Raw genomic sequence first — 12,860 nt, 5'->3', positions numbered from 1 at the left:
AAACTCTCAGCTAAGACCTACCCATAATGCCCCTCTCCTAGTTACTTCAGATCTCATTTGCTGTGTTCCTAGTCAGACATGCTAGCCATCTCTCTCAAAGCTAAGTAGAAAATTGTTAATTTTAAGACAGTTTCTCTTCAAAATTATTTAATTTTTAGTCAAGTTAGCCTTTTCTCACTGTCGCCTATAACCTAAGCCTATTGCCTATTTCATACCATTTTCCTTGGTAATTTAATTTTTTATCTTTATTGGCACTGTCCCTCTCTCCTGTCTTTGACAGGCCTTTCCTTTTACTAGTGGTATTTTGTTTTTTTTTTAAATAACATCATTGGTATTTTATCCGTTAATTTTTCTGTAGGATAGCCTTGTTGCCTTACTATGTCAGACAAAGCTAAGTTGGGATTTAAACAGTGTGACAAGTGTGGACGTAAGATGCCTAACTCAGATACACATGTTCGTTGTGTCTACTGTTTGGGCGTGGATCATATTAAAGTTGACTGTGACATTTTTGCTAGTTTTAGTAATTGTACACTAGCAGAATGTAAAAATAAACTTATCTTAAAAAGACACCTTTTTCAGAGGCTCTATCTGGGTCGGAGGTCTCATCCCCTCCAAAGACCAAAAAACATAAGAAAAATGGATTACTCAAGGCACCTTTTTCAGAGGCGATCTGGGTTGGAGGTCTCACCTCCTTCAGACCAAAAAACGTTAGGAAAAACGGGTTACTCAAGACACCTTTTTCGGAGGCTTTATCTGGGTTGGAGGTCTCACCCCCCTCCAAAAATCAAAAAAAGGAAAAATGGAGTCGCTCGGTTCCTGCATCTCCATCAGTTACAGAACCGAGTCTGCTCTGTGCTTCGCCAGCACCCTCGGCATAGACCTCTTCGACGACAGGCTTGGTCTCTTCTCCCTCGGTGCCATCCATGATAATCACCCCTGTTTTGGTTCCAATCTCGGCACCACTGACTTCGGTGCCGTCCTTGGATCCAACATTGGCTTCGATGACTGTACCTGCTTTGGCACCATCCCCAGCCATGGTGCTGACAGTTTCTTTGGCTCCATCGGCACCAAAACTTGAATACCTGCCAAGGACAAGATACTTCCACTCCGGTGCATACTGTCTCAGCTCCAACAGCAGTGTTTTCCCTGTCAGCACTGTCCACCCTTGCTGCATCGGCTCCGGTGGAACTGATGCTCTCCTGAAGCAGTGCCTGGGCCATCCTTAACTTGGTACCTAGCCCAGCTCCTATTTTCTTGCTGGCGCGTTTATGTCCACGGCTCTGATGGCTTCCAGTCCTCTCAGAGCTCCTCAGCAGGAGGTGGGCTCCTCACGGCGAGGTGTGACCCCTGTTCTGAGGTTGTACGTCCCGGTTCCAGATTCCCATCCCTCCTCAAGTGGGCCTGCTGTACAGGTAGTGGACTCGCAGTCAGCACCAATGACATCAGTATCAGAACCCTCCCTTAGCATGCACCTCTCCCAACCCTCTATTTCGGGCCCCGGGCATGAGAGTCATAAGAACCCTCTTTGAAGGGAACCCCTTCTCCGGAGTCCTCCTCAGAAGATCCCACTGGGGAGCCACCTCGGTAGAAACGGTGCAAGAGGAACCCCCTTGATTCACCGGAGGAATCTATCACCGAAGACACTGATTGTGATGAGGGGGAAGGGTCCCCACTGTCTTCCCCAGATGACATTTAATTCAGAGACATTCTCAAAATCCTCAAACACCAGGGAGACTGGAAGTCCTATAACCCTTCTGAGGAATCCGTCTTCCTGCAGACCTTCAGTGCCCAACCATCTGCTTCCTGGGTGACTCCACCGGCAGATGACCTTGTTAAAATCATTGTGCAGCGTGCCTGGAAGGCCCCGGACAACGTATAACCTGTCCCTCAGAGGTTAGACAAAAAATTTTATGTACACCTGAAGACCAGCCCCACTGGTCCTAGCAGTTGACAGTTGATTCTATTCCACCAAGAGGGAACTGGCAGAAGGTAGTTCTACCATCCATCCTCCAGAGTCCCGGACCATGGACAGACTAGGGAAACGGACCTCTGCTTCAGCGACGTTCGCCATTCGGTCGCTGTTCTATCTGGCACACTTTACTCTCCTCCAAAGAGACCTAATTTCTGAAATGTCTCCCTCTTTGGTGGGGTATTGCCTGATGAGGCGTGTGATACTGTCGCCTCGCAGCTAGCTACCCTTGAATCCATCTCGAACTCCTCGATGCATTTGATAACTCACTCCAGCGAGGGGGCAGCCCAAGCTGCCACATCAGGCGTTGTCATGAGACATAATGCATGGATGCGGTTGTGACTTTACAGACCCCTTTAAATCTTCCTTCATCAATGCACCTGTCAACGAAACTGCACTTTTTGGGCCCAAAGTACGAATGACACTTGCACGTAGTGAGAAAGACGGAAAGACCTTGTCTGTTGTGGGCGTATGCCTTTCCAACCCCCAGAGGTTCTACTCAAGGAACCAGAAGGGAGGAAAAATATGGTTCAAAAAATCCCAAGGACCTTTTCGTGACACTTGTGTTGAACAGTTCCCCCGGGGTAGAGGGGGCAACTCATATGGAAGATGTCCCTTTCAGGGTAGAGGGGGTCCGCGTAACCAGCGTGCTAGAGATTCTTTCTCCAGCAGACCCTACCAGTGCTCCTGAGCAGCAGCCCGATTGCTTTCCTCTGGAAGCAGTCAGGGGTAGTTTTTCTCAGCCTGGCATCTTATTACTACCGATGTTTGGGTGCAGAGAATAATATCCAGAGGCTACCAAATACCATTAGATTTAACTCCTATCCCCGATGTACCACCCAATCAGGGGGAATTAGCAGCCTTAGAAATAGAAAAGCTGCTAAGGAAAAGTCATCCAACCAGTACCACCAGACCAGACAGGATCCAGGTTTTACTCTAGGTTCTTTTTATTGCCAAAAAAGACAGGGGACTGGAGACCAATCCTGAATCTCAGCCTATTGAACAAATTTATCAAACTTCAAAATTTCCAGATGGTCACGATACAGTCCATTCTTCCCTTCCGAGGGAGGGATAACTGGATGTGCTCTATAGACCTTCCAGGAGACATACTACCACATAAAGATGGATCACCGCTCCCAGAGATTTCTCCGCTCCAGGCTGGGAGCCAATCGCAACCAGTTCAGGGCACTGCCACTCGGTCTGTCGATAATCCCTCGAGTGTTCACTAAATGTATGGCAGTTGTGGTAGCTCATCTTCGACACAAGGATTTCAGGTGTTTCCCTATCTAGATGATTGGCTCCTTACCGCTTCGACCAGGAATCTTCTTAAACTCAAGGTCTCGCTCTCTGCTTGGGGATTACAATCAACAAGGACAGATTTCAAAATCTCCAACGAAGACACTGGAATTTATTGGAGCGGTCTTCGACACAACATTCTGTCAAGCTTCTCTCCCTCCTCACAGGTTTTTGAACATACCATACCAAATCCAAGACCTTCTCAGACCTATGTACCAGCAGGTCTTGTACTGCAACTCTTAGGCTCAATGGCGGCTGCCATTATGTTGGTACCACTGGCGAGACTGCACATGAGAATCGTACTTTGGCTCATTTCCGCACAATGGTCGTTGCTAATTTGCCCACTCGACCACATGTTACGTCTTTGAAACCATTGCAAGGAAGCAATGTTATGGTGGATGAACCCACAAACTAATCTTTGGTGTCAACCGTTCTGTCTTCCTCAGCCCACGGCCACAGAGACCACAGATGCTTCTCTGTTAGGGTGGGGGGGCATTTCCAGGGAAAGACTGTCCAAGGCACCTGGTCCCCCATGGAGGTCAATTTGCACATAAATGTCCTGTAACTGAGGGCAGTTATCCTAGCATTGCAAGTGTTCCATGCGTCCCTACCCTCTGGGACCATTGCAATTCAGTCAGACAATATGTCAAGTCATCTGGTATATCAACAAGCAAGGCGGAACGAGGACTTACCCCCAGTGTCGGGAAGTCATGAGGATTTGGCACTGGGCGATAGCTTCCAACCGCTTGCTTATAGCAACACACATTCCCTGGAGTTCTAACCTTATTGCGGACAATCTGAGCAGGAACATCCTGATGCCTCGAGAGGCCCCTCAACCCTGTAACAGCGGATCAGATCTTCTAATGCTCGAGCAAGCCTTGCTGCGACCTGTTTGCTTCCCCCCCTAAACTACAAATGCAGAAGCTACTTTGCCCTGATCCCCCCTCAGGGGGAACCACCAAGGGATGCTCTAACGCACGACTGGCCACCATGTCTTCCCATTGGCCTCATCTGATTCACAGTCCATGGATCCTGGATCATTCCCAAGACCTGTTATCTCATCCTCAGGGACTGATTCATCCCAACCTGCACAATCTCTAGCTCACAGTTTGGTTCCTTCACTTCCAGTGATTGCCAGGCTGCCTGACATCCCATCTCCTGTTTGTGAAATTCTTTTGGCTTCACACAAACCTTCCACTAGGAAAGTCCATTCTAGTAAATGGACTAGGTTCTCTATTTGGGCCAAAGATCAAAACTTAGACCCTTTCTCTATACCTATTCAAATGATCCTACAATACCTGACTACTGTTTTGCATGCAGGAGCTTCAACTTCGATGATCGCTGTACATTTAGCAGCTATCGCCAGTTTTCATAATGATCTTGATAATTCTTCATTTATGTCTCACCACCTATGCAAGACCTTTTTGAAAGGAGTATTACATGTTAAACCTCTGGTCAAGCCTCCCTTAGAACCCTGGGACTTGACTTTGGTTCTTCAGTCTCACAGGTTCTCCTTTCGAGCCTTTTGATTCATGTGATCTGCAGTTTTTGTCATGAAAAACCTTACTTCTAGTAGCACTTACCTCAGGGGGAAGAGTATCTGAGCTGCAGGCTTTGAGTGTCGAGTCCCTTACGTGATCTTCCACACGGATAGGGTGTCCCTTAGTACTGACCCTTCTTTCTTGCCCAAGGTCATTTCTGGCTTTTCCATTAACAAGTCTGTTGACCTGCCGGTTTTCTTCTCTCAGCATTCTAACAGAGGGGGGAGGGGAGTACCTTTTGCACACCCTTGATGTGCATCGGCAGCTTCGTTGTTATTTTAACAGGACTAAAACTTTCAGGAAAACAGATCAATTGTTTGTGGCCTTTGCAGGACCAAGATTGCGTAAACCTGTTTCCAAAGTGGCTTTATCCTCCTGGCTTGGAAACATCATTACCTTTCATCTTACCAACAGAATAAGCTATCCTTACCTTCCAGAATAAAGGCTCATTCTACCAGATCTATGGCTACTTCTATAGCATTTCATTCCAGAGCCTCTATGGATGATATCTGCACAGCAGCCACATGGGCAAGACCTCATACCTTTATATCTCATTACAAATTGGATTTGGCCTCCAGAGAACGAGCATCTTTTGGTTATATCCTTCCTTAGGGCCACCCAGAACTCAAGTAGCTGGGGACTCTGTCCTAATGGTAATGAATAAACAAAGATTTACATCATCAGATAAAGAAGTTATGTCTTACCATAATGTTCCATCTGTGTTGTAGATCTTTGTTCATTCATTACTTCCTGCCCTCCTTACCCCTGTCTGGACTCCTGGTGAACTTTAGGAACTCCTGGTTAGGTGGTTAGGGTATTTGCTCAGACAGAGCCTCCTACTATTTTTTTTCTATTACTACATCTATTATCTAAGGGCGGGTAAACTCGATCTGAAGTAACTAGGAGAGGGACAGTATGGGTAGGTCTTAGCTGAGAGTTTTTGGCTGGCGCGAGCTTGGAAATAGTTATATTGGTTCCGAGGATGGAACAGAGGTGCTAATGGTAATGTGTGCACAAACACATGTTTTTATATATATATCTATATATATATATATATATATATATATATATATATTTATATACAGACACACACACACACCCATACATATATAGAAAGCTGGAGTCTGATTGCTATGCATTCATAAAATTAAGTATACAGCTGATTAAAATAGTATTAGAACCCACTACTGGTTAACTTTCTTGTAAATTCCAAGATAGCAGTTTAAGATTGAGTTCAGCTTAAGTTGTGCTGCTTAATGGTGAATAACATTTTTGAGAATACCATCTCATTGTCAGTTGTGTGACTTTTTACTGGTGTTTCTTGACTAGTCAGCATGATGGAAATGATTACAGCAGATGGTTAAACAGCTTTGTGACTTATGCGGTTTTGAATTATTTAATATTTCTAGGATGTGTTTGAGATGCATTTTGCAAGCATTCAGGATTTGCCAGCTGCAGAGTCTGTTACTTCTGAGACCAATAAGTCATCTTCATGTAAAAGCAGCAGCAGCAGTAATAGTAGCTCCACAGACAGTGGAACCTCGTCTGAAAAGTCTGAAGATGAGACTTCAAAACGTCTTCAAGAACTTCAGAAACAGGTAAACTGTGAAGTTTACTTGCTGTGCCTATATAGTAAAGAAATGTTTTAATAATCATACTCTGAAGTTATGTCCTGCTAGCAGATATGCTTGGGAGAGTGTTAATCTCTGCAAGAAGTTATATCTGTTTATCAAGAAAATGAGTATTCATTAGTAACTGTTTTCACATTTTAATTATGCAGTATTAATTTAATTTATAGTTGGACAAAGCCCCTTGCCTGCCCTTATTCATGAGTACTAACCCAAACCTTGCCCCTCCTTTCCCTAACAGTACCACTAAACAAGACACAAGCACACACTTCCCACGCATTACCAAAGCATAGCATAGCATCTATCCCCTTCTTTAGCCCTTATTTTAACCCTAACTCACAAATGCTTCAGTGCATCGTACTAACAGATATAACATGATATTATATGTCTTCATACATGCATTTTTCAAATATTTTCCAGCATACTTCTATTTCCCCACACCATATAAACTTTAATGCAGCCATATTGCAGTTACACAAATGGGCAGTCACTTTTTTACACTCAAACTGTTCTGCCAAAGAGTATTCAATCTTTTCAATTACTCACAGCCAGCCATACTTAAATGTGCATTTTTCCTAAGTGTCTATTATGATTAGCTGTCTGCCGCTGTAAAGCAAACGAAAAGGTGTGCACATTTTCAATGTTAAATGATTGATGATGTTGTTGTATCTTTCGGCTTTTCCCGGTTAGGGGTCGCCACAGTGGAACTTCGGTCCGCTAATGATTGGTAGTAGATTTTTACATACCGACTTGCCAGGCCTGATGCACAACCTTCAACGAAGGTACGCCCATTCACACATGTCTCCACACAGAAGACGCTTTAGCTGAGAATCGAACAGGACAACGTCTTACTGTGAGGCGACAACGCTACCGCAGCACCAGCATTATAATTGACTACAATGTCAGCATTTCTGGGTGTACTTCTGGTTTGATTCTGCTGTCAGCATGCAGCTGTGATGGCTTCTGTATTCTCAGAGTAATACCATAAGACTCTTAATATTCGTCATATTGATCATTGCTGCAGTAGCCTTCGCTTTATGGGTTATACCCTGTCAAGGATATAACAGACTACCAGTTTTGAACGCTTCAGGGCACCTTACTTATGTCCAAACTGTCAAGCAGCTTGAGCTGAGATGACTAAAAGACAGGTTTGGGTGCAAAGCCCCTTTAGAGCTTTACTGCTGCCAGAGTAAGCTCCTCTGAGACTTTTGAAGATCAATAGTCGGTTTGTGCTTTCCTTTGCAGAGTAGGCAAGTTCCCTTTTGGAAAAAAAAAACTTAAATTTCTTAATTTTGTTGATGGTTTATTACTTTCCTCTTCAGGAAAGCTATTTCAAAGCTAGGAGTGTTTTATTTTAATGAACTGTCCCAAGACTGTATCATACATTTAAATGAAGCGCTCGTTTTTTTCCTGTCAGTTTAAAAGCAGTGTAAGGTAACGAAACATTTTTTATGTGGAAAAATTGTTTATTTTTCTTTTGTGGGACTGTCATAGTGTTATAAAGTGCTTTTCACTGTGTTCTCTTCTTTCAGAAAAGTAGCACTTCTGGACTAATAAGGTTTACCAAGAGTTGCTGCTGGTGTTCCCTGGGGAAGAGGCACCATTTTCAGCTTGACCATAGAACAAACTATTGGTCCCACGGTCTGCCCTTTTTCCAGCCACAAAATGAAAAAAAAAATAGCAAACAGCCGCTACCATTACAGCAGTCTAGCAATTTGCCTCAGCTGTATGTGAGTGAGACTGCTGTGGCCATTTGTTATAGTGCATACCGCTCCGCTTTTACCCTGGAACCCCCCAGGACTTAGCAGTCCTCTCAGTGGGCAAAGGAGAGCCACTCTTATTGATACTAGGAGAGGAATCAAATAAGGTTTGCCTGTTGTGCTAGAATGCAGTACCCACCCTTGGGCAAGTAGCTGCTGCCATTAGTAATATGGTTGTCCTCATTTTTCCTGTCAAAAAGAAACAGAAGACCAAGTATGTGTGTATCCACAAATTTATTTGGATACGAGTAATTTACTAGGTCTGGCTAAAGTTTTAATTCAGGCTATTGATCTTTCTTGTAAAGTAGTTTCTGGTAAAAGAAAGAGGGATTCCTCTTTTCCTGAAGAGATTCAAGATTCGGAATCACAACAGATAGATGGAGGGGAAAGATACATTTTTCCCTCAGATTTCTGATTCAGACTCCGAAGAGAGCTCAGTTTTGGATTCTTCCTGTGGGTGTTTTTCTCTGGAACTGTGCTCGAATGTCTCTGTTTTCAGTGGGTGAATACTGAGGTTTCTGACCCTCAGTAAGTACTATCAGGAGTTCAAGAAGGATTTTTCAGAGCCTACGACCATCCTTCCTGTCCTGTCTGCTTTAGAGGATTTGTTACTGTCTGCTGTTTTTTGATAGGCAGCCAGCTGCCATTAAAAATACCTTATCTATAAAGTTCCACAGTCTTAAATTGTTATACACTATTCCCGAACCTGAGCCAACACCAATATCTTTAGTTGATCCCACTACTGCTAAGCACTTAATTTCAATCCTACTCTTTCTGAAAGGGATGGGAAAATTAATAGGTATGGGTGGAAAAAGGGTAAACTACTGTGACTTTGATTTTTCAGAAATTTGTATTGTTAGGCTCATGTTAGATTGTACTGACAAATAGTGAAAGTATGAGGAATGTTTATCTGCTGCTGCTTCTGTCAAGAAAAACATCTGCTTTAAATAGCTTGGTTTCTTCTGCTGCACAGGTCAGTACTTTTGTTTGCAGTATGTGTGTGGCTCTGTTGATATTTCTTCCAGGGCTATGGCTGTTGGTACTGGTTTTGAGGAGGTTTGCATGGCCGTGTTCTCAGAATCTCCCAAATGATGAGATTTTAAATTTTCCCTGGCTTAGAGATTTGGTTTTTAGGCCCTCTGTTGCAGAGGTGACAAAAAAAAGTGTGTTGAGAGAGGCAAGCTTATCCTAGGAGTCTTGAGATTTTCCAACCCTCTTCCTCAAAATCATCCAAGGGATTTTTTTTTTTTTTTATTTTATCTTATCCAATTTTGGCAAAAAAAAAAACAGAATAAGTAGTCTCAACAAAATTCAGGCATTTAAGAAGAAATGGCAAGGGCATTCCAAAAATGTCTCTAGCCTACCAAAACCAAGAACAGTCCAACAAGTCTGACTATTCAAGAGGCACAACCCCCCTATCACCCTGATCCCTTTTTTGTTCCCGAAAGTCTGACTTTCCATTTTTCTCATTGGCAACAGATTAATCTGATGTTACTTTCATTCTTCCTCAATATAAGCATTCGGAGCACTCTGTCACATATATCAGACTTTGGATCCAACTCTCAAGCTCCTCCCCTACCCATAATGCCCCTCTCCATCCTCATTGTTTCAGATGTCATTTGTCGACATTGTGAAGAGACACAGGTTCCAAGCTTTCGAACGATTAAAGGAATAGTTTATTCAGTTGTTTTTTTTCTATAAATTACTGTTTCTCTACTTTTTTGGTTTCCTCACTCTAGTTTTTCACTTCTCATCAGAAGAAACTTTTTCCTTTTTCTCTGTACTATTTTTATAGTACATCTTTATTACCATTGCTGGTATTTCCTCTTTAACCCTCTCTTTCTAGGGTATTTCTACACTTTACAGTTGCTGGTAATTGTTCTTTATCTGTATATTTAAAAAAAAAAAGTTGCTGTTTTCCCTTTTTGCTACTGATAGTTTGTTCCTTTTTTCCCCATAACTATGTCAGACAAACCTACAGGTTTTAAAAAATGCACTTCGTTTGGGCATAAGATCCCAAACTCAGATGGCCACAAGGTGTGTTTATTGCCTTGGATTAGGGCAGTTGGACACATCATGTAGAATCTGTTCTGCATTATTCCTAGGGCCCTGGCAGATAGAAACAAATTAATCTTAAGGGGTCTTCTGCCTTCTTCATCATCAGGCACTCAGCCCCCTCAAAATAGTAAATCAGCTCCTTTACAGCACCACAAATGGTCTCTGTCGAAGTCCCCTAGGTCGTCTTCGGAGTCACTATTAAAAACCGGAACAATCTCCGATCTGACCTCATTGGATCCAGAGAGTCAGTACCTGGATGCTAAGGCTTCAGCTCCTGCCATCATTACAATGTGCCCAACATCTCTCCTGTTGGATCCTCAATCATTGAATCTGAAGCCGGGTATATCTTTTAGGGGTGTAACTCCAGAATATCCGCAGTGGTGCAGCGGTAGCGTTGCCTCACAGCAAGAGGTTCTCTCATTCGATTCTCGGCTAGAGTGCCTTCTGTGTGGAGTCTGCATGGTCCTCCCCGCGGTCGAGTGGTATTCCGAAAGACATGCGTAAATGGGCATGCCTTCGTTGAAGGTTGGGCACCGAGCTGGCAACTCGGCACCGTAAAAATCTACTGCCAATCATTAGCGGACCGGAATTCCTCTATGGCGACCCCTAACCAGGAAAAGCCAAAAGACAAATGACAACTCCTCCAGAATATGTTCTGAATCCAGTTTCGCCCACCTTGCCTGCCCAGCTTCTCCAAACTTCAAAGAAGCATTCCTGGCCCCCATCCACCACTTCCTCAAAGACCTCCAGAAGTTGTTAAAAGTGGATGTGGATAGGAAGATGCAAAGGTTGCTTGAAGCGCAGATCCAGATGGGGGTCATAAGATTTCCGTCCCGTATCAGATCCGTGAGTATGCCTACCAGCTGAAAACTCCATTTTATCTCCTTCTCCAATCCAGCCATTGTTTTCTGAGTCTTGGAATCTGAAATCTCTTGAGAGGTCAGGTGTCTGATCCAAGAAAAGCTTCTTTCTCCAATCTATTTCCTTGACTAGTTCTGCCCCAATACCTTTGGATCAGAGTGAGTCTTGGAGCTGAAGTGTTGGCATCGGGTCTGAGGTAATACATTTGGCTCTGATTTTGTCAGATCCATGCCTGCCCTTCAGAGCGTTGGCCTTGGACAGTTCGGATCAGATTCTGCCCCTAAGGCATGGATCTGGGATTGGCCTAGATCTACCTTCATTAGAAGTTTTGGCTCCAAGAAGGTGGGTCAAAGTCTTTCCAGGTCCATTGGCTTTCAAGGTGGTGTAAAGGGATTTTCTCTCCAAAGAGAGCTATCTTATGTTTTGGGTCCTACCCCTTTTCTGTCATCGATTCTGAGCTCTAAGTCAGTCGGGCCTATTCCACATGGACAGCCAGTTCCAATAAGTCTCCAGTTCCAGTGGAGGAACTTCCCCTGTCTTCAGACACCTCTCCTGAACACCCCACAGAGGAGGTGCACTGGAAGTGAAAAGTGCAAAAGGAGACAGACGCCCCCATGGAGCCTCTCATGGAGGATACAGATTTTGATGGAGTGGGATCCCCCATGTCACCACTGGATGACATCTCCTTTGGAGATATTTAGAGATCCTGAAACAGAAGGGTGGTTGGTCTTCCTAAAATCCCTCGCCAGAAGAGTCTGTGTTCTTGGAGGCTTTTGGTTCTGGTCTGTCTTGGATACCCCTCCCCCCCCTTGGTGGATGAACTTGTTCTGGTTTCCCACAGTATCAGTCCCCTTCCATGCCTTATTGAGCCCATCCCCAAACGTCTCGACAAGTTTTTGGCTGTGTCTACAGACAGACCCCACTGGAGTAGAGGAGTCCCAGTTGACGCTATGGTGGTGGAGGCAGCCACTAATAGAGCTAGCAGAACAGAGTTCTTCTTTCCATCTGCCTAACAGAGTCTAGAGCATTGGACCAATTTGGAAAGTGAGTGAGTGCCTCAACTGCCTTCACTCTGAGGGCATTAAATTACCTGGCGCAGTTTACTAGACTTCAAAGAGATTTGACCAAGGAGCTTTCACATACTCAGTCAGTGTCTGCTGAGGATTACAAAAGGACATCATCTCAACTGGCCTCTCTTTTATCCATATCAAATGCTTCAATGAGGTTAATTTCTCACACAGGTGAAGGTACCTCATGAGCAGCCAGTTCAGGCATTGCCATAAGGAGACATGCCTGGATGTGGCTGAGACTTTGCAGAGCCTTTTAAGATGTCCTTTATAAATGCCCAATTCGATTGCACTTCTTTGTTTGGGTCATCAGTAAAGGATATGCTTACCTGCAGCGAACAAGATGGAATGGCTATCTGCTGTAGGGATCAAGTTTTTTGTGCTTCATCGAACCTTCTCTAGGAACCAGAGGTGGTAAGAAAATGTGGTTCCGTAAATCTCAGGGACCTCTCCAAGATTTGCATGGGATAATTCCTCCAGAAGCAGAGGAAGAAATTTTAAAGGTAGTCATTGCCGTAGAGACAGAAGAGGCTAGCAGAACCACAGGTTTATTGATTATTGTTCAGACAGGCCCTTTCAGTGGTACTAAAGTGCTGCCCAACATTCCAACTATGGAGGCAGTCAGGCGTCGATTGTCTTTGCACCTTGGCAAGTATAACGCAAGATTTATTGGTGCTAAG

At 44.1% G+C, this 12,860-nt stretch overlaps 1 protein-coding gene across 3 annotated transcripts in view; it reads left to right on the top strand.

Annotated features, from left to right (window-relative positions):
- Positions 1–12,860, top strand: part of LOC122813371 (bromodomain-containing protein 3-like) — a 1,265,442-nt gene that overhangs the window by 811,433 nt on the left and 441,149 nt on the right. For all 3 annotated transcript variants that reach the window (XM_044085658.1, XM_044085659.1, XM_044085657.1), the window contains one exon: positions 6,216–6,404. In XM_044085658.1, the coding sequence (XP_043941593.1) occupies positions 6,216–6,404 (189 nt within the window). The remainder of the gene's footprint in view (positions 1–6,215; positions 6,405–12,860) is intronic.

This window comes from Protopterus annectens, chromosome 10.part0 (genome assembly GCF_019279795.1).
Source record: "Protopterus annectens isolate FY-2018-M chromosome 10.part0, PAN1.0, whole genome shotgun sequence".
NCBI lineage: Eukaryota > Metazoa > Chordata > Ceratodontiformes > Protopteridae > Protopterus > Protopterus annectens.
This window is presented reverse-complemented; position numbering and strand designations above follow the sequence as displayed.